Source organism: Danio rerio, chromosome 20, assembly GCF_049306965.1.
Source record: "Danio rerio strain Tuebingen ecotype United States chromosome 20, GRCz12tu, whole genome shotgun sequence".
NCBI lineage: Eukaryota > Metazoa > Chordata > Actinopteri > Cypriniformes > Danionidae > Danio > Danio rerio.
The window spans coordinates 27,592,957-27,616,301 of record NC_133195.1 but is presented as its reverse complement, the minus strand read 5'-3'; the positions used below and the strand labels follow the sequence as shown (position 1 = coordinate 27,616,301).

Sequence of the window (23,345 nt, the reverse complement as noted above, 5' to 3'; positions counted from 1 at the left end):
CACACGGGGTCATGTAGCGCTAATTCAGTCATGATTACATGCTAGCAGACATTATGCAGCATGGCAGAAGGAGGCATAATTGGGCAAGCCTCATCTTTTTTCTCCCACAGAAATAAAGCTGTCAGGATGGGGGAAAACAAAGCTATCATTTATCTCCTTGGTGGCGTTAGCACAATGCTACAGCATGTTTTTTTGGCTAGTTCACTGCCAGTGTTTGCACGTCTGGCTTTGGAGGGCAGGAATTTGGGCTTCAGAAATGGCAGTGTTTGTGCATGTCACTCATAGTAAAGCCAGAGAGGTGGAGAGGAGGCAGATTCTCAGGCGGGCCCCCGTGTCAGCGCTACTTTTGATTTGAGGCCTAATTTGCTGGTTGGTTGCTTGTGTAAACAACTCAGGGATACTTTGGCTTCTCAGACACGGCAATAAACAAATCCTGATCGTGCGGATGTAAAAATAAACCGTCCCCACTTCAGAGACGTAAAAAGGCAGCCGTGTCGGCAGTGGAGAGTCCTCCTGTTTTGGTGATTTGTGATGGTGCTAATCTTAGCGTGTTCACCAGAGAGCCGTTGAGTGCCCGTGGCCAGGTCTTGAGCTCTCAGGCTCAGGCGGGATCTTTTCCCCATACACAACGGCTCACGCTAAAGCTAACAGACACACCAGCTTATACTAGAGAAATGTTTTTTCTTTATTTTTATTTCTTCCATCTCCTTTTTACTTTTCCTGTTCTTTTTCTTTCTCTTGTTTTTATTTTCTGTTTTGTTTCTGTTAGTTTTCTTACTTTTTGCTAGCATTTTCTTTGATCGGTTACTTTTCTTTTTCCCATTACTTTTCCTTAACTTACCTGACCTTTCTTGTCTTTTCCTTTTTCCCTTTTCCTGTTCTTTTTTCTCTTTATTTTCCTTCCCCCTGCTACTTTTCTTAAAGTTCTTGCTATTGTTTTCTCATTCCTGTTTCTAATCTTTTCCTGTTCTTTCTTCTCTAACCTTTTCTTTAACAGTTTGTTTTCTTTTTTCCCTACATTTCCAGCCGCTTTTCTTTTTCATTTTTTCTTTTCCTTTTTTTCTCTTACCTTTTCTCACTTTACCCCTTTTACTGCCTGCGCTACCAAATGGTTGACCATATTTTGACAGTTTCAAACATTGTAAGGTAACACTTTATAATAACTACACGCTATGAATCATTTACTACACATTAGCATCTAGTAAATTCATTATCTGCTGCTACAAATGCTGTATTCTTGACTTACAACCACATATATATTGTGCTTATTAAATGTACTTTCATACTTTGTTAATAATTTATTTTTCATTACTAAATGAAGTATTACATTATTTACAAACCAATTTTTATGTAAGAGTAGTTGGTGGTTTTTAAGATAATTCAGCATGAGTAAGCAAATGGTTAATAAACTATTGAAATCAATGTTTATGTATCTTATTAATGAATAATGAATGATCTTAAAAAACAACCAACTACGCTTAAACAACTGGTTTTTAAATAATGCAATACTTGATTTATTAAAGAAAAAAATGATTAACAAAGTATGAAAGTACAATTATTCAGCACATTATACACTGCTTATTAATGCTTTATTAATGTAGAGTCAATGCCTAAAAGATAATGAATTCATTATTTGCTAATCCTTAATAAATGATTCATGGGGTGTAGTTATTATAAAGTGTTACCCAATGTAATTTAAAGAATGACTGTTATAAATAATGGTTTACACACAAAGCATTGTTGGTTTACAAAAAAATCAACCAAACATTATCATGTTGCGCTACTAAACTTGATTTAGAAAAAAAAAAAAAAAACGTGTTAAATGAGAATCTGAACCTTGACTTTTCCAAACCGGGCTAGACCTTAAAAACTATTATCGTCTCATACCTATTTGACATTAAACTTTGCCAGCACCACCTCTTTACAGCACGAGCTAGACTTGCTGCTTTCAATTACAAGTCCTCACTGGTTGAGAAAGATCCCAGATAAAATCACATCCCTTTCCTCCACTTCTCTGCCTCAGAAGGCTCTTATTCTTTACGTTGCACGGCCACACCATGCCACGCTTCTGAGCTAAATACGCAGTGACAGGGCTTTCATGTAGCTGAAATGGGGATACCGTACCGCTCAGCCACCCTCCATCTCAACAAGGTGATGTTTAAAATGAGGAAATCTCTCGACCTCCTGTGCGATCTCCATTTTAGTCCTGTCACGGAAAGCTGCAGCATTTCGTCCATTTTCGGAAGGCTTTAAATCAACAATGCAACTACTGAGATCTAAAAACTGAGTCTGGAATTGAAAATCAGTAGTGTCGCGTCCCTGGTAATAATGATTAAAATGCATAGCTGTGAACAAAGTAATATTTATCCTGGGGATACAGGCGTGGCTGGGGTTTAAGCAAAATCATGTGGGCCCGATTCCTTCTTTAGGCTGAAGGGGGTTTTAAGCAAACAGCTGCTAAGTGTGGATTAGTATCTCTCAGCAGTGCCGACCAAAAGGCCAAACCGAAAATAGCTTATTTCTCTTTGCTTACTGATGTGAACCAGGAAAATACCTCGGACTTTGGAGTCACCCCAGACTCTCTATCTTTTTTTTTTTTTGATTCGCTTCTTTTCACAAGGTTAATTAACACAAAAGCTCCATGTGATGAATAATAAAGGCAGGAAAAACTCAATACAAGAATAAAAAATCATTTCATTAGGCGTTTAATGCTGTCTAATTATAATGCAAATAGTAATATATGATGATAGTGCTTCATTGGAAATTCAGCCCATATGGGCGTATGAAATAAAGTGTGGGAGTAAATGACTCGTTGTCATTGGGACGTGCGAGGGTGATTCTTGTGCATAGCCCAAAGCGATATGGCCCTAATTTCTGCTTTGTCTCTGATCCCTGGCTGCCGGTGGGATGTCCTTTTTTCCCCTCATAAAAGGTGAAATACTGAAATAATCCATTTAAGTTTCCTATTTTCCACAGTAACCTTGCCTCTAGGACATTTCTGACTGCTAGAGGTGCTGCGAAAGAAGGCGTGCTAGTGCTTTCAGGGTGATCAGGGATGTTAGACCTTTGATTGAGGCAACATATGACTGACTGAATGTGTGCTATTATGGCCTGGAAGAAAATGTTAGGGTTCAAAAGTTATTATCAGGATTTTCAATCAAGTTTTTGGTCAAATGCCTTTGGAGAAATAATAAAACAGAAACAAATGAAAAAAATATTTACTATATATAGTGTTACTATATACTATATAAAGTGTTATTTGTATATATTATATTATATTATATTATATTATATTATATTATATTATATTATATTATATTATATTATATTATATTATATTATATTATATTATATTATATTATATTATATTATATTATTAATGAGTAGAATTTAGGTTAGAATAAATACTCATGACATAAACACATGGACATGATTATCTAAAGGTATCCATTAGCACTCTATTTAATAAAATTTTTATAAAAGAGAAATCTGATCCAAACACAAGATCATTTTAAAATGTGAACACATGGTAATTCTTTTACTTCTCTCCAACACTATGCAGCCTGTGGTCGTGGATTCTACAAGTCTTCATCTCAGGATCTTCAGTGTTCCCGTTGTCCCGCACACAGTTATAATGACAGAGAGGGCTCGTGGAGATGTGACTGTGAGGACGGCTACTACAGAGCCCTCTCCGACCCCCCTTCAGTCTCCTGCACTAGTGAGTGAGCCGTTTGTCATTCTCTGGTGTTTTTCTCTTCTCATTTCCTCCCTTTTCTATGTGTTTTTATTACTGCAAGGTGGCATTTCAATCTCACTTAATCTAAGCACACAATCAGACAAGATGTTTTTTGTTTTCGGTCAGATGAGGTTATTTATTTATTTATTGATTGATTGATTGATTGATGTCACTGTTTTCTTTCTTTCTGTTTCTTATAAGTGCGTGTCAGATCTGATGATAATTTTTGTTGGCTCATTTTACATTTTTGCTGGCTCATTTTACTTCATCTGGGCATGAAAATTGTAAATTTACAGTAAAATGGACACTAAAGAGAGGAATTTAAAGTTGTTCATTTTTGGCCTGAGGTTAGGTGTATTCATTTATTAATTAATTAACTTATTTATTTATTTATACATTTTTATTTTATTATTATTATTATTATTATTTATTTTATTTTATTTTATTTTATTTTATTTTATTTTATTTTATTTTATTTTATTTTATTTTATTTTATTTTATTTTATTTTATTTTATTTTATTATTCAGTGAGCATTGTGGCAGTTCTGGCTAATTCAAGAATTAACTCCATACACTGTCCATACACTGAGTCAGAAACTTTTGTAATGATTCAAAAGTCTACTTTGGTATCTAAGTTGGACTCCAAACTGCAGTGGCGTAGCGCAAAATGCGGAGGCCCCCCTGCAGGGATCACCGATGGGGCCCCCAGTTTTCAAGGGGGTCGGGGGGGTTTGGGGACGGCAGAGCCAGAGATATACACATATACACATATATCTATGATCGGGAGTTTTCCTGGATGTTAGTATTTTTATTTTTATTTCAATTATGAAAATTATAATTTTACATCACTTTTCTACATTGATGGATCAGTGACCGCATGGGCATTCCTGACAAAAAGCTTGTGTTTTTGTGTACAGAAATGTACTATCCACCCTCCCTGTTAAATTTGATCTAATCATGTCCTGAAACACAGCTCCTCTCCTGCTTTCACTTCTCATACTGATGGAGGGAGCGATTTGTTTGTGAATGAATCTCCATTATCAACGACTCCTTCACTAGCCGACAATAATACAAGTTTCTGGCACCGCAGCATCTCGTTGTCATATTTCTTTTTCATTGTTTGCTGATTTTATTCAACAAAACTAGCATAAGCCGAGTATGTAGTGCGAATTGGAGCTACTTTGACTTATAGTGAATGCAGTAAGTGGCTGTATTAGTATCAATAACGCTACCTGTTTAGCACAAATTTCAGAACATACAAAAACGTAAAAAACTTAATCCTACCAATGGAATGTTCTGCCTTTGTGCTTTGTTTTCTTTGTTTGCTCGTTACTACACTCGTAGACAGCGCTACAGTCCCGCATCTTCACGTAATTGTCTAGTGCGACTGAATGACATTTGTCCTAGAAGCACTGTCCCAATGTGGCGGCGCTATTGACGCATGCTCAGGGTATACAATATCTAGTGTATATATCTATGTCACAAATTAAGGTGCGGGGAAAGGAGGCGGAGTGGAGCGACAACGCGGGGAATCCTTCACAAACTGAGGAGCGATCACAAACCGAAAGCGGCGAGAGCGTCAAAGTAGCCAGAAGCCAACCCATTCATTTTTTAACGAGAACCGGCGGCGAGAAACAGCGGCGCGTCTTCATTGGCTATGACGCGGTTCGGCGGCAAGCAATCAGAATGAAGTAGTCCACCGCTTGAGAGGTGTTCGGAGAACACAGACCTGTGAACTTTGGTTCCGTCCACAGTTGTTCCCAAGAGTTTGATTATTGCGGTTCCTGGATTTTCAATTTTTGAATATCGCGACGACGTGGGGCCCCCTAATCACGCGGGGCCCCCCCGCGGTGCGTGCCCTGCGGGCCCGTCCGCTACGCCACTGCCAAACTGTCTGTATTTTATTTTTTCACACTTTTGACATTTGTCAAAATGTTCTTTGTGTTGCGAGATAAAATTAATCAAACCAGACCCCATTTTGGATTTTTTTTAAATAATCTTGTTATTGTTTTTAGCATAAGAAATAATCAATAACCTAAACAAAAAAAAATAAATAAAAAAAAAATAAGGGGGGGTTACAAAGGCCATTTCAAAATACGCAAATAGTCGGACACAACATAATACAACATCATCCAGAAAGCATAAGGAAATAAATAGAATTAAATATGAAACAAAAATAATTTACAGAGAAATGCATAGGCTCCACAATTCGACTTACTCCAGACCAATCTCACTTATAAAGAGTTACAAGTCAGCATTACTATTTGCTTGTACGGTGGCTCTAATTTGTCAAAACACCTCTCAACATGCTTTGTACAGATGTAGACAATTCACCCGGAAATGTTTTTTATTATTTTATTTTTATTTCTTTCAGTGGATGAAAGTTCACATCTTGAGGACTTTTTCTTTTTTTTTTTGAACATACAAAAAAGTTTAAAGAGAATTTCGGACTCCATGTGTAAGGACCTTGAGACTGGATATTCAAAAAGTGTGAGTTGCCACGTGCCTGAATTGAGTCTGAATGGGCATAACGTTTCTGGTAATTACAGCTGGAAGTAACAGAAGCAGGTCTCAGCAGTTCTACATCTCTCTCTCTTTTTTATGTTCTCCGCCCCTCTAATAAGCACCTGTACTCTTCTTTCCTCTCCTCGGCCATCACTCTTTTTGAATAGCACAGCGATTCCTCCGCCATTGATGACTTATTTACACAGGCCAGACAAGGGTGAAAAAAGGTGGGAGGGAGTTCGAGGCAAGTCGATCTAACAGGAAATATGCTCAAGGACAAGTTCAATCAGGTAGAATCACAGGATGTGCTCAACTTCCTGAACAAAAAGAGATGGAGAGAGACTATCAAAGTTAGTGCTGTATGATTTAGTAAAAAAGTAATGCTTAATGCAATTTATCTGGACACTATGAAATCTTTAACATCTCAAGAATTCAAGCCTGAAAAACAAAAAGCTATGAAATTCCACAGGAAGAAAATTTTAAAAATAAAAAGCTTTAAATGAAATCATTAAACTGGGGGTAAACAAACTTAGTTAAAAGTTTGTCATTTTTGTCTTTTTTGTTTATGACATTATTTAATTATCAAATTGAATAATAATAATAATTATAATAATATTAGTAAGTATTAAATAATATTAATTTTTATTGTTATTATTGTTAAGATTTTAATATTATTAATAAGACTATTCACATTATGATTTAAGAAATGTATTGTTAATTGTAATAGTTTTAGTAGTAGTATAATGTAATTTTATTTACAGTACACAAAATGCCAAATAATAATAATAATTACAATAATGCAGAACTACTTTGATTATTATGATTTTTTGTATGAAATGATGATTTTAAATATTGTTAAATATTACAGTATTTTGGTATACTATGTATAATATTCAAGATATTATATACATGAGCAATAGCACACGAGTAGCAGTGCGATATGGCTGTTTATCGGCACTGGTGGGAGGCATGCCTTAGTGTCCCACCCTTCCGATATACAGTCATCTCTCATTGCTCTGAGTGTGATATTGCATTTATAACAGTTCGACTGCATAATTGTGTGTATAAAAAAACAAAATCAAACACAGAGAGTCTAAAAACCCTTTTGTATGAGGAACTACTTTCTTCCGCCATTTATTCACACCTGCAGTCGTCGCCAGGACAGCAGAAACTGTTGCTCATTTACCAACATTACTTTAGAGCTAGTATTTGAATGATTCTCTAGCATAATGTCTAAAGTGATGACAAAAACAGACGATTTTGCTGACATTTGAGATGCCATCGCAATGAAAATGAAATTTCAATATAATGCCATCATTCTAGAGAGATTTCCCAGTGTTTCTCTGTTGCAATCAGGAGATCACAATAATTAACCCCAAAAAAGCCAAAGCAGCGCAAACACTACCAGATTACTGTTGTGTTTAAAATAAAGAAAAATGCTGAACACATGCGGGCATTTCTTCTTTCTTTCTGTTTACTGAACTAGTCTGCAGTAACGAAAACCGGAGACTCATTTGGGTACAGATGTGCAACCAAAAAGTAACTCAGGCTTATACTAAGAGTGGCCAAAACAAAATACATACATTCCTGATATGTGAGTCCCATCTCACACTAAATACAATACAAATATTATGGTATATATACAGCACTATACCATACAAAAGAGAGAGATCGACTTAGATTGTCACTCACCAGTTTTATAATGTTTTGATCAGCTGTAGTTATAAATTATGTTTATAATTTTTAAAAAATTATATAAAGTTTTTCTCCTCTAAAGGCTTATTATGCGGTCTTTGTTGCCATCTCGTGGAAGGACAATATCAACCATCTTTGCTCTGCTTAATGACAGGCTGATGGATCCAGATGCGCTATATCTCTGAAATTATAAATATTTAAAAAGTAAGCACTATCCTTATAAATAAATCGCATAGTTTCAATCTAAACAGCTACATTCTAACCTAAAAAAAGCCTCAAAAGTACATTATGTTGTCTAACAGCTGCAACATTACATCCCCTTAGAATTATAAAGTTCTATCTGACATTTTTTTTTGTCAAATTGAATTTCTTAAAAACATTCAGAATGCAGATAGACCCTTATAATTCCAAGGTGACGATTTGACAAACTATAGTGAGTATATGGATCTGCTGTCACTCTATGTGCAGAGTATTACACACAGGTGAAGAGGCTGTATGAGTTCTGAGATTGCAGAATATCACAGGCAATCAAATTCGAGAACCAGACAGAACTGTTGTGTAAAGTGTAATATGCAATATTATAGCATAATGTTATAATACAGCAAAATGTGCATCACAGAAACTACTCTAGTATCATGCTGTCACATGGCAGAACTGAGCACTGCAATAAACCACAGCCTTTTGTGTTTTTAATATGCGCACAAAACCATATGGCACTGATTTTAAGTTGCTTGATTGTAATGTCATGATGCTACAACAGTCAACTGAGATTGAGAAATGAATTTGGGTAGATGAGAGAAACATATTAGGCTCTAGCTGTGCTGCTGCGGATCAGGCCAAATGCGCAGCCTCTCCTATGATGACACATATGCCATTCATTAATCATTCACTATAGTCTTTACCTCCGCAGCACTTTCCACTCTCCTCATCCACCCTCATTCTCCTTTGTTCCGTTACAGTAATTCCCCAAAAATGTGTCTGCTTTCCAGAAGAGAAGATCAGACTAGAATTGATTCCATCTAATTGTTGTCCATTGTTTTCCAATCAGAGAACAGAGGAAACAGACCTCAAATTGACCGCACAATTACTCAGTTTTCTTTCCTTCTGTTTCTTCCAAGTGCGCATCAGATCTGACCATCATTTTTGTTGGCTCATTTTACTCCGTCCGGGCATGAAAACGGTGAATTTACTGTAAAATGGACACTGAAGAGAGGGATTTAAAGTCATTCGGTTTCTTTCTGTGGCTTCCAGAGGTTAAATGAATGGTGAAATCATGCGAGTTGTACAATGTGGAAACACAGTAGGACTCATTAAAAAAGTGATTCATAAAAGTAATGGGTTATGAAGATGATACATGCCCTTGAAGGATATGCAGAAGCACTGCATGAGAGGTAGTGCGGAAATGAGACACAGTGCAGAAGTTTGTGTGTGTGTGTGTTTTTGAAAGAAATTTGATTTTAAAAGGTTTAATTGATCAAAAGTGACAGTAGGCATTTTATAATGTTACAGACAAGGTTTCTGTTCCCAATAAACAATGTACTTTCGGATGTGTTTATCAAATAAATAACCCTAAAAAAAATTAATTGCATAGGGCTGCACTGTATATTGAGAGATATTGCTTAGGATGATTGTCACATCGCACAGGCTTTGATTTAAGTAAATATTTGTGTGGTACCAGTTTCGGAGTGAAGCATATCAATGTCAGGAGCCAAATGCTTAAAAAAAATACAACAACAACATTTTTTGTACATTGTAACTTGTCAGATCACCCAGTGCTTCACACACATAGACTTTACTTGGGCGCGCCACCTGGGTATACTCTATTAACGACCGGCCAAGTATATTTAGTGACACGTTTTTTGTTACTGTTATTATCATCCTTTTACACTATATTGTATCCGCATAATAGAACCAAACATCCATGATCGATTAAGCAGTGGAAAATCTCTCTCGTTTACTTGTTTCATTCTGTGTGCACGAGACCTGTCAGCATTCCCATAGACAGTGGGGTGCTCCTTGTTGGTACTAAAAAAATTTGTCCGGCCGGGCTTCAAAATTTCCTAAAAAGTTCAGGATTTGACATTTGCTTTATAAAGCTGTCATAAATTAATCATATTGGTTTTTGCATTACCTTTTTACTTAAGCCTGTTTTAACTTGGCTTTGTAGTTAACAAGGCGCGCACAGTCGTAAGAGTGAGATATACATTCTGTAATACATTCTTGAATCTCAGAAAAACTTTGCTATATATTCCGAGAGGACAAATGATTTGTCTAAGATGGCTGCAAAAAATACATTACCGGTCAAAGTTTGGGGTCATTTTTTATAATTTAAATAAAATTATTCTTTTCATAAAGGTGGCATTTATTAAATGTAAAAAAAAGTAATTTTGTTCAATACTTATTTATTAAATATTTATTTATTACTTATGTAATTTCAATTGAAATTACCATAATCATTCATTCATTTTCTTGTCGGCTTAGTCCCTTTATTAATCCGGGGTCACCACAGCGGAATGAACTGGCAACTTATCCAGCAAGTTTTTACGCAGCGGATGCCCTTCCAGCCGCAACCCATCTCTGGGAAACATCCACACACACACTCATACACTACGGACAATTTAGGCTACCCAATTCACTTGTACCGCTTGTCTTTGGACTGTGGGGGAAACCGGTGCACCCGGAGGAAACCCACTCGAAGGCAGGGAGAACATGCAAACTCCACACAGAAACGCCAACTGAACGACCTTCTTGCTGTGAGGCGACAGCACTACCTACTGCGCCACTGCCTCACCCCACTATTACCATAATAATAATAATAATAATAATAATAATAATAATAATAATAATAATAATTACCCTTGTTAGCGTGGGTTTCCTCCAGGTGCTCAGGTTTCCCCCGCAAGTCCAAAGACATGTGGGACAGGTGTATTGGGTATGTTAAAATTGACCGTAGTGTATAAGTCTGTGTGTGAATGAGTGTGTATGAATGTTTCCCAGTGATGGGTGGCTAGAAGGGCATCTGCTGCTTAAAACATATGCTGGATAAGTTATCGGTTCATTCCGCTGTGGAGACCCCAGAGTAATAAAGGGACTAAGCCGAAAAGAAAATTAATGTATTATTAATAATAATAATAATAATAACAACAATTATTAATATTAGAGTTATTTCTGAAGGATCACGTGACTTTGAGGACTCTAGTAATGAAGCTGAAAATTCATCATTAAAATCACTGCAATAAATAATCAAATTAAATTATAAACTTCTTTTAAACAGTTATTTTATTGTGCAATAACACAATTTTACAATTTGTACTGTATTTTTGATGAAATAAATGCAGCCTTGGTGAGCAGGAGAAGCTTATTTTATAACATTTAAAAATCCTACTGACCCCAAACTTTTTGTAAATACGCCATTAGTAATGGTTAATCAACGCATTTGCCTTATTTAAATAATTTCTCATTTGCTGTATATTTTATTAATTTGATGATGGCATTAGGCTATGTTAAAAATACTATTTTATATCTAAAAAGCTTATGCATTCAATTATGCTTTGAACTTGCAAGTAATAATAAATAAAATGATTGTTAAACATTTAATTATGTTTTGTTTGTCACATATAGTTAACTATTTATTTGATGTGAGTAAATGGTGTTTCAATCCAGCTACCACCCCAAGTATATTTCAAACCTATGGGAAGCACTTTCACCAATTTGAAGTCATATGGAATACTTTTGAAAATGAAGAATTTAAGCTTAATGTACTGTATTTAAAAAAAAAAAATAATTTAATAAATGTCTAAATAATAACTTTAACAGCATTATTGCTTTTACTGTTTATGTAGAAATTAATGGAGTCTTGGTGTGCATGAGAGATTACTTTCTAAAACGTAAAAAAAAAAAAATCTTATAGAAACTTCCTAATGGTATCAAAGAACGACAGTATTTTATGTGGGCGACACCATGCATGTGTAACATTAAAGAGGAAACCCAGATACAGACAGAATTAGTGGGGATTTCTAAATCACAGTGAGTCATAGTGGATGTGGCAAGAGCTTGGGATAATAAGGATGTGACAGGAGGGAAAGAAATGCAAATTAAGGACGTAAAAGTAAAAAAAAAACTTTTAACAAACAAAAATCGCGTCTCTTTTGAAGTGTTGTGCATTCCAAATACTGTCCTCACCAGACTTGTCTTAATTATCTCGGGATTAAGTTATTGTGACCATCTGAATTGTCTAGGATGAAGATTTCGGTCTCTTTTTTTATGGATTTAAAGCTGCGTGGAACTGAATGGTAATTGGGGGTGAATTTACATTCACTGAATAAACACCCTGATGGACAGCTTTTTAAATGAGCGAGGTGTAAACCTGCCGAATCTTAAGCTCTGTCAATACGCACTCAGCTCCTCAGAACACGGATTAAGAACGGTCTTAATGAAATTCAGATTTTCACAGTGAATGGAATTAATATTCACTTGAAGAGAGCTCTGTCATTGTTGAAAAGAGGGGAAAAAACAGCACCAAGTTGTTCTGAAATTTGCTACTCACAATATTAACAATTATCATTAAATAAATAGTATAAATCACATGTTACTTGAGCAGAAAGACAGCATTTGTACAACAGTTAAAGTCTTTTTTCATCCATTCAACATAGTTTTGCGTGGCTTGATCTACCAATGTCTTGAAAATGGGTTTTACTATGTATGTTTCTAACAACATGCTATTATCGCCTCAATATGAAATGTAAAAAAAGGCTTTTATGCTTGTTTTTACTTTATGTTCGATCAATAAAATAGATAAATATTAGTGATGCTCTGATCGATCAGCAACAGATCGGTATCGGCCGATAATCACATTCCAAAACTCAATTGGTACATGTTAATCTGGCTGATCGCCAGTGTTTGTTTACAAGTTTACAACAAACTCAGAGGAAGATGCACGAGCGCGCCCCTGGATTATGCATCAGCAGTGCTACAACACATAAGTAATGTTTCCAAATTGCATTGTTAGACATTTTTCTTACCATTGTTTATCTATTTTTTGACCATTACATGTATACAACATGTATGATCTCATTCTTGAAGGCTAATCGTACTTATGCTATGCCAAATTTATATAAAGCTTGAAGGTTCAGAATCGGTACTCTGTTTCAACCATATCACTATGACAAGCAGGGTTTCCGTGGGGTCTTAAAAACTCTAAAATTTGAAAATTTAAATTTAAGGCCTTAAAAAGCCCTAAATTCGCTGTTCTAGGTCTTAAATATTTTTGCACATTTTTTTTTCCGATGCCCATGTAACGCTACATCTAATGCTACATCTTTATTCGGCTAGAATAAAAGCAGTTATATCAATTTTTAAACACCCTTTTAAGGTCAAAATTATTAGCCCCTTTAAGCTATATATTTTTCGATAGTCTACAGAACAAACCATTATTATAGAATAACTTGCCTAATTACCCTTAGTTAACCTAATTAATCAGTAAAGCCTTTAAATTTCACTTTAAGCTGTATAGAAGTAAAACATTATTTACTGTCATCATGGCAAAGATAAAACAAATCGGTTATTAGAAATGAGTTATTAAAACTATTATGTTTAGAAATGTATGGAAAAAATCTCTCCATTAAACGGAAATTGTGGAAAATTAAACAGGGGGGCTTCAACTGTTACTGGAAAGGAATATATGAACCCATCAGTTTACAATATTTTGATGCCCAATTTCTAGGCTTTATTGATGATAACTAAACTAGCCAGACAATAATGTGTGAATTGTTGAGTGGCCAAAATAAAAAACATCAGTATTTTTAGTAAGTGTACTTCTTTTCTGTTTTTATTCCTGCCATAATAAAAAATACAATTGTAGCAACCCAAGATCTGTTGACATTTAATATTTAACTTATATAAGTAGAACTGTCTGAGATATGAACAAAAGCAAGTGATGCATAATTTAGATAAAAAAAAGATTTAAAAATCTTGAATGGTTATAAAAATCTTTATAATAAATTATAAAAGTAATTAAAAACACTTATCTTGAATGATATTAATGATATGACCTAGTTCTGGAAGCTTTCTACTTCTCTGTTTATCTGTCTGATTTACTATCTGTTTCTTTTGACCGCCCCCAATCATTTAAAAGAATATCTCCATGGCGAACGCATCAAATATAAAAGCCTTGTCTGTTTCGTGAGGTGCGCAATGTGGTGCCAGGCGAAAGTATAAATCAGCCTTAAGATGTTTGTTTGTTTTTTCTGTAGTTAAATAGTGCATCTAACCTGTCTTTAGTACTGTTCAATTTGAATACATTTATGTTACCACTATTTTGTGATTTTGAATTTTCTCTTTATGTGTGTGCGTGTTTTTGATATTGCAATATAGGTCCTAAATTTAATACTTAATGGTTTTAAAAAGGTCTTAAAAAGTCTTAAATTTGACATTATGATATCTGCAGACAATCTGACAAGGAATAGGTACTCAGTATCGGCTGCAAAAATCCTAATCAGAGCATCCCTAATAAATAAAAATTCAGCCTTGAAAGACCTCTTTTAAACATTTAAAACGGAACCAACCCCAAACTTCAGAATGATAATGTAGCTATAAACAATCACAACTCTTTTTTCAGCTTATATTCAGCTAATTCAGACCCGATTTATTATTAACCTCAATACTGAATTGTTGCACAGGCTATACAAATGTCACATTATAAATTTAAATGTACTCACCATTTATTCACCTTCAGGGGGTTCCAAAGCTTACGTTTTTCTTTTATTCTGTTGAACACAAAAGATATTTTGATGAATGTTGGAAATTGGTAGCTATTGACATCTAGAGTCCAAAAATACTACAGAAATCAACCCGCCAAATCTTAAGCTCTGTCAATATGCACTCAGAACATGGATTAAGAGCAGTCCTAATGGAATTTAGATTTCCACAGTGAATGCAATTAATATGCACTTAAAGAGGGGTTCAGTCATTGTTGAAAGAAGGGGGGAAAACACACTAAATTATGCTTATTTGAGATTTTTTAGCAACACGTTTATCATAAAATAACCTAAATAGCTTGGAGTAAATTCACCCAGTTTACCACAACCTGAGGCGCCAAAATACATGGGTGATTCTTAAGCTATCCTGCTGCTTATGAGAGATTTTTTTTCTCATCTTAGAATGAAAGAAGGGAGTTCTTGACAGCTTTCAGAGACGACATCGATCATTCGACAGCTGCATGTGATGATGGCACTAGCGGGGGGCGGGAGGAGGGTGGGACTTTGTGACAGAGAGAAAAAGGGGGGAAAATGGAGCATAAGACATTGAAAAAGCCAAGGATGAGAAGTAGAAAGAGAAAGTGTGAGCGCAAAACCTACATAGCGGCTTTTCGTTCACTGATGTGTCTCTGGGTGTGAGACTTTCATTTTCCCCCCTACAGTTGCTGAGGGACAGGAGTACAGTAGTAAAGCAGCCTCTCTCTCAGGCTCCGTCCCTTAGTCAACCCTTGCTGCTTGGTACAAGTGAGGCCAAAGTTCAGATACCATGTTTGTAGATTAAGGATTAGAAGCTGGACTGCTTAAACACGGGTCACACAGAGCAGCCCTCAGGGACCCTCATTAGTGGGGATAGTCTTAAAGGCATAGTGACACCAAACTTTTATTATTATTATTTACTCATTCTTATGTCTTTCAAAACCTTTATTTATTTCTTTTTTATTTATTATTTGGTGACTAAATTTAAAGTTTAAAGTAAACTTTGAAAATGAGAAAAATATTACTTGACTTGAGCTGCGTATTGGAGGCGTTTTAGCTTATTATAACTAAAAGCTGATATCATTTATATGCATTTTGGCTGTTCATTTACGTGACAACATTGTTTTTGGGGGCTTATATATGCAACCTTCAAAATGCATGTTTCTGAAAACGATATTGTCAGTGTCTTGATGTAAACTATAAATTTGCTTTTACTTTATGTTTGTATTATAAACACAGCCTTAGTAAGCATGGAAAGCTTTATCTTTTAATAAATAAATTAAATTTTACTGACCCCAACAATTTTAAATTTGAATTAAATGCATTAAAAAATGTTAACCCCAAAATGAACATTTATTCACCATTGGCCCTCCCTAAAGTCGTTCCAAACCTTCATGAGTTTCTTTATTTTTCTGTTAAAAATTAAATTAAATTAAATTAAATTAAATTAAATTAAATTAAATTAAATTAAATTAAATTAAATTAAATTAAATTAAATTAAATTAAAATAAAGTAAAATAAAATAAATTAAATTATAAATGTTTCTAGCATACTTTAATATTTTCTTGTGTTCTACAATAAACAAACATGTTTTAAACAAGTTAAGGTTGAGTAAATAATAAAAACCTTAATTTTAGATTTAAATTATTTGGTGTACATTTTCAGGCACACATGTTTGGAATGAGTGGGTGAGCAAATGGTGCGATTATCCTTTACTAGGAGGAGTAGCACTGAGATCGCCAAGAGCAGATAACAACTGGATTCCTGAGTTAAGCTCCATTGCTACTTGGCCAGATTTTAGGCTTCACACATACACACACGGACACGTACACACACACACACACACACACAAGATCAGCAGGTTGACCTAATTAGTATTCTCTCACAGGAAAACAGCAAGGGTAAGATTCGTGACCACATTTTTTTAATTTCAAAGATGATTTTATTATCTCTTTTGCATATATTACTCAAAAGGATTTTCAGCTCCTTCGCTTGTTGAGAATCACCGTGAGACAACATGTCATGTGCTGTTTAATCTCTAGGGATCAGAGTGAAAGATCACCCAAAAATAAAAATTACCCCATCATTTACATGCTTTAAAAACCTAAATGAGCTTCTTCTGTTGAACAAATAAAATACTGTGCATCCAGAAAGTATTCATAGCGCTTCACTTTTTCCACATTTCCTTATGTTGCAGCCTTATTCCACAATGGATTAAATTAATTTATTTCCTATCTATTTCCTTTATTTCCTTACTATTCCTCTCACAATAGCCCATAAAGACAATGTGAAAAAGATTTTTGAAATTGTTGCATATTTATTAAAAATAAAAAAAGCTGAAAAATCACATAAAAATATTCACAGCCTTTGCTAAATACTTTGTTGATGCACCATTTGCAGCTACAGCCTTAAGTCATATTGAATATGATGCCATAAGCTTGGCACACCTGTCTTTTGGAAATCAAGCTTTATCAGATTGGATGGGAAGCGATGATGTACAGCCATTTTCGGATCTCTCCATAATATGTTCAACAGGATTTAGGTCTGGGCTCTGGCTTGGCCATTCAAGGACCACTCATTGAATTCCATAGGAAAAAAATACAATGTAGGTCAAGGATAACATTTTTCAAAATAACTTTTTTCGATAACCTTCAAACAGGCTTTGAACAAGTAAAGGATGAGTTTTTTAGCTGAACTCCCCTTTTAAAGCTTGACAGTTTATTTGAAATGTTATCTTATCCTGGCCAAGAACTGCTCACTTAGACATGGGAAACCCAACATTTAAAGGGATAAATCACATTTTTGTTTATACATGCCATTCAAGGGTGGTTTATCTGAAATAGATTATACCACATCAATTGAAGAAAAAAAAAAGCAAATGACTGTAAAACAAAAAAAAAGTCAGATTCTCTGTGAACCAGCTGTGGGCGGATTGAGGGTGTACAATCCATAAAGTGTGGGGTAAAAAGAAAACTTATTTTAAAAGAAGATTGAAAGGGAGAGCGGAAAAAAAAGGAGCGAGTGTGAAAGAGGCTTTAAGCAAACTCCAGATCCATTAAAAGAATAGTTTGGTTTGCGGTGTGGAGAATGAAGCTGTCTGTGGCTGATATTTGTCCCAGTTTCCCCCAGACTTCCTCCAGTGTCCCTGCAGAATCAGTCTCAAAGCAGACTGCAGAGGAGGTGACAGATTACATATATAGAAACACATATGCACTCGTGTGTGAAAGAGCAAATGAGAGCAGTAAACTCAGATGGCGTTCTGTTGTTAACCAGCAGACGATGACGCTCACAACAGCGCACAGAAATAAACAACGACTGCAGGACAGTCCAGACGCCAGATGTACACTGGACAGGACTTCCTTTCTTGGTTTCACAATGATGCAACAAGACAGGAAAATGATTTGGTAAATGTCTGTTTTCAGGCGTCATGGTGGAACAGTGGGTAGCATGATTGCCTCACAGCAAGAAGGTCGCTGGTTCGAGCCCCGGCTGGGTCAGTTGGCATTTCTGTGTGTAGTTTGCATGTTATCCCTGTGTTTGCGTGCTTTAGTTTTCCCCCACAGTCCAAAGACATGTGATGAATTGAATAAGCTAAAGTGGCCGTAGTGTGTGTATGAATGCAAGAGTGTATGGGTGTTTCCCAGTGTTGGGTTGCAGCTAGAAAGCCATTCGCTGCGTTAAACATATGCTGGATAATTTGGCGGTTCATTTCGCTATGGGGACCCCTAATTAAAGGAATTTAGCTGAAAAAAAAAATGAATGAATTGCTGTTTTCTGTCTTTGTAGTTCCATTTTTTTAAGTATACTTGAAGTGTACTCTATAGGGTAACCATACATTGCATTTGGTGTGTTTTGATTGATACCAACAACTCTATCTTAAAGAGTACTTTTTTTTTAATCACTCATAATCTTTATCGCTCATCAGTTTGGACAGAAAAAGTGCAGAGAAGGATGAACCTTTCTAGTGTTGAGGGAGTGTTCATGCATTTTATAAATTGGAGTATTCCTACAATGCTGTTCTTTGAGTTTGTGCTAACATATGCATATGCTGAAATGTTTAAACATCTAAATCATTCTAGACTTGAAGTTTCCTAAAGGAGGGTTCAGAGTGATCCCATAAAAATAACTTGTTGAGGTTCTTAAAAGCATAATTAGTGCTTAAAAAAGGAATGTAAAGCACCTTTTTAGACTATTAAGGACTTTTATGCAATTGAAACCATGGATGCCAATGAATAACCTTTATTTTGAAACTTTTAAGCTGAAAGTAGTTTGCTGGTACTATTTTTCTCATTGTCGCACTAAAAAAATGATGTTTGCAGTTTGATCAAACTACACTGTAAAAAAAAAGTTGACAAAAAATTGTCTCATAATCAAGATTCTCAAAATTGTAGGGCAACTTGCTGCAGAGCTTTTTATATATAAATAAATATATAAAATATATATATTTTAAACCAATTTAGGGGTCAATATCATTAAAATTATTATATCATATCACTTAAAAATTTTAAAAAAATATCTAGTAAAATATTATTTAATGTCATCATGGCAAAGATAAAAGAAATTAGTAACTAAAATGAGTAATTAAAACTATTATGTTTAGAAATGTGTTAAACAGAAATTGGGAAAAGAGGGGGTTATTAATTCAAGAAGGCTAATAATTCTGACTTTAACTGTATATTATGTCCAGTAATAGTGTGCAACTGTTAAAAAAAATAAATTAAAAAAAAGGAAAAAGGAAGAACGTTTTCTGTGAAGGTTACGTTTAAAAGTAAGGACTGGCATTGAGGAAAAACCTTAAACATACCCCTCATTAGGGGATGAGCAAATTGTTATACACTGTGCAAATGAGAACATTCAAATGAATATGAATTAGTCACTAAATCAATAAGTTATGAATTGCTGTATTTTATTGAAACTTTCATATCTTCATAGACAAAAGGTCTGTTAAGTGATTGACAGTATTCTTATACAAAGCCTCAAATCAAGAAATAAGAACATCACAGGTTGTTGTTAGATATGGTGCTTTTATGTAACGTTTTGTGAGAATTAAATCAATAAGGCCTTGTCGCAGCGAGCCTTGAATAGTGATTCATCTCAGCGCTACCTCAACACTTGAATAGATGTGCTCAACGGCAGCTTGACTTGAGTCCCTTCTTGTCTCCGCTGTCCATTTAAAGATAAACAATCCCTTGATCTCTGCCACTCAACAGCAGAATAGGACGAGCCAGCCGAATGGAGGAGCCATTAGTATTATTATTATTATTCTTGCAGGTAACCATAGAAATAGAATGCTAAAGCCCTAGGAGGATGTGTGAGTGTGTGCGTCTGTCCCTGAGGGAAATGGAGTAGGAGGGACATCATTAGCATCAGTAGGTGAAGTTGTGCTCTAAGCTTAAGAGATGGATATAGAGAAGAGAGAGATGGAGAGACGGGCCGCTTCTCTTCACCTGCCACAGGTGGCCCTTTCATCTCCTCCGTTCACTCGTTCCCCTCCTACTTTGTTGAATATGGATGGATGTGTGCGCCATTAGCTTTAATGAGGAGCAAACTTTAAGTGTCATATTAAGCATTCGCACAATTCTAATGCTTGCTCTTTCCCCTCATGCATATTTAAGTGAGTATTTTGTTAGTAAATGTCCTCAGTTTGGCAGAAAAAAAGGCAGAACTGTGACACATGACTCAAGGGAGCGCTTACATTGACAGTAATTTGTTCAGATGTCGCTCATGTAAAAATGCTGAATGTTGGAAGTATAATTGGAATGTACAGAATATCAGTTCTGTATCCGCTTGTTAAGTGTGACGTCACACAAAATAGCTTCTGGGTCCAAGCGAATATCAAACTGTATGGGGAGATTCATCAAATGGTAATAATAAACATTTATAAAGCACTGTAATACTTTCGAAAATCACAAATGCAATATATACATCCATGCCTAATTTCAGATGGCCAGAAAGTGATCATTTTTAATAATTTGTAAAAATATTGGTAATTGCAATGCAGCAAGTCCAGAACCTGTTGTGTACGCCATGATTTTGTATAAAATTCACTTCAATGTGTGCAATGACTAAAAAGTGGTCATAAATGACTATTTTCTCAATTCAAATGAGAAGCGACTTGGACCTGGAAACAGTATTTTATATGTCATCGATACGTCACAACTTAATAATCGGATTAGTCATTGGTTTTTGTTATTGACTTTTAAATGTAGAGGTATTGGTCTTGACTAATTTCTATATTTATTCTAACTTTTAATTCTCTTTTGAAATTGATCTTTTAAACGTAAACAATTAAACTTAATTACAGCATGATCTTTACACAAATTGAAAATAACATAATTTTTTATGCTCTGCTGTTTATTATAATGTTGCGATGCATTCATTTACTTTACCTAAAATCATTACATATTTACAGTAATCCCTCTACTTCTGCTTAGTCCCATTATATATTTATTTTACATTTATTAATATATTGTCAATTTATAGATCATCATAACTCCCTCCCCATCCCCCCAAATTACTAAATTCATATGCAGATGTTTCATAGTAAATAAAGTTGAAATGGTCAGTGATATGTTGTGTTAATATTATGATCATTTACAAAGGATAGATTATACATATGCATTACAAAAAGCTGCAAATAAATTTGCAAACAGTTTAGCCTATTCAAATTACTAGCCAAAGAAATTGAATCAAGTTATCAAATCTCATTAACCTTTTCATCACTGTATAATTTAAAGATTCCGATTAAAGAGCAGTGAATGAATCTCTCGTTTCGATTTTTCATTTGATTACATTCCATAACAGAGGTGTCACTTTAAAAATCCAAAGATCTATAATAAAAACGTTTGAATGCTTTCCTAACTTTCTATGCTCATTTAAGACAAAATTAGTTGTTTAAAAGAAAACCCACCAAGTTCAACAGGTTTAGATGTAATTATTGCAGTTATTATTATCAATATTATTATTATTATTGTGTATATGTCTGTTCGAAAAGTCCAGTGTCGACTTTCGCTCTGCTTAAAATCGTGTGTACAGATTCTGTTTGGGAAACAGCATCTATTTATCACTATGTAGCGCATCTGACAGTCACGCACCACTACATGAACGGGCTGTTTTGAGAATTGCATAGGAGGTGCAACTGTGCCTGTAATGGAAACGAAAGGAATTCTTCTGTTTTTATATTTGTTTCAAAGTGTTTTCATGCCTCAATGAAATGAAAGCAAAGAACAGATTCACATTTAAGAGCAAGGGGCATCCCCTGGTGGTTCGGCGCTATAGGTTGCATATCGGTAATTTAATGTTTATTGCCACCCTTCATAGAAAGATTGAAAACACAGGAAAAATGGGAAAATACCTTTACGAGATGAAAGTGGGATAGAATTGTAAAAAACAGAAGAATCCCTGGAAAACAGGAGGGTTGACAGGTATGTAGATTATCATATGCAGAAATGAAAGTAACATATATAATACAATTATGGATTATGATTTTAGCATTTGTATGTAAATATTTGCATATATATGATGACCATTAATTGTGTGCAACCTTTTTTGAGTGAGGGTTGTGTTTAAAAGTATGTTGAGGGTTTGATGAAAAATAACATTATCTCAGTATATACATTAGGTTAATAATTGTGTATTAACCTACATGTGTATGTGCATGAAAGAGAGAAAGAGAGAGAGTGCAAATATATCATTTTGGTTCAGTTTATACCAAAAACAAAAACAGCCTGTTTAAAATTCCTACTGTAAGACAGAAACCACTGGCAGACAATAGTTGTTCCACAAACATTTCTCAACTCTTATTAAACGCTCACCAGTTGCTCGGTTGTCAATAACCCCTCTCGAGAGCCTGCCAGTCATCTTCCCTATGGAACCGATTGAAAACGCCCTCTCAGCTCCACACCAGTGGACACGTATGGCTCTGTTTCACTCAGAGGTACAAAAATCGAACCTCTCCAAAACGGCAAACCCCATGATGCAAGACCATCACAAAGACACGTTCTAATAAAAGAGATATTGAACAGGCCGCGGTGCCGTTATAAAAACATTAGGGTGATAAAAGCAAGGGCTCGGTGGTTGGATAAAAGTAGCAAAGTATAAATCATTGCTTTATGAGACGCGCCAGATTCCTTGGCACTGGCGGGGATTAGGGGATGATGGGTTGTTTTCCACTGTGGTCATCCGTCTGTGAGCTGGTTATTGTAGGCTGAGCGGGATTCTCCGTTGTTGCTATTGTCAGGGCGATAACTCACTCATGATCTGACTCTTAAATGCTGGAAGTGACTCAGACTCCTTGTCTTCTATGGCTTAGACTTCTTGTCACCCTGACAGACAAAAAAGAATATATTGGGTTTTGCCAATTTGATCAGCTCATTTTTTTCCACAGCTTGGTAATGCTACTGTGAAGATGAGCACCCAGTAGAGGAACAGTGGTATTATCTTTTAATGGTTTTCTACCTCTAAACAGTATCTTGTTGTCCATTATTCCATTGTTTTGCTGCCACATCTCTAGTCCTCTTTGCCCTTGGCAAGGCTCAAGTTCAACTCCCCGGCATTTTTAAGCAAAACATCTCTATGTATTTGGGTTACAGTGTAATTTTAGGCCTGTGCAATAAATACTGTATTGCTTCAGGATTGACTTTGCAATGTGTGCTCCTGCAATAGTCATATCAAATGAT

The 23,345-nt window shown here is 35.3% G+C and overlaps 1 protein-coding gene across 9 annotated transcripts in view; it reads left to right on the top strand.

The window, feature by feature from the left end:
• epha7 (eph receptor A7) overlaps positions 1-23,345 on the top strand; it is a 145,591-nt gene that overhangs the window by 21,864 nt on the left and 100,382 nt on the right. For all 9 annotated transcript variants that reach the window (XM_021468468.2, XM_021468469.3, XM_021468467.3 and 6 more), the window contains exon 4: positions 3,563-3,718. In XM_021468468.2, coding sequence (XP_021324143.1) covers positions 3,563-3,718 — 156 coding nt within the window. The remainder of the gene's footprint in view (positions 1-3,562; positions 3,719-23,345) is intronic.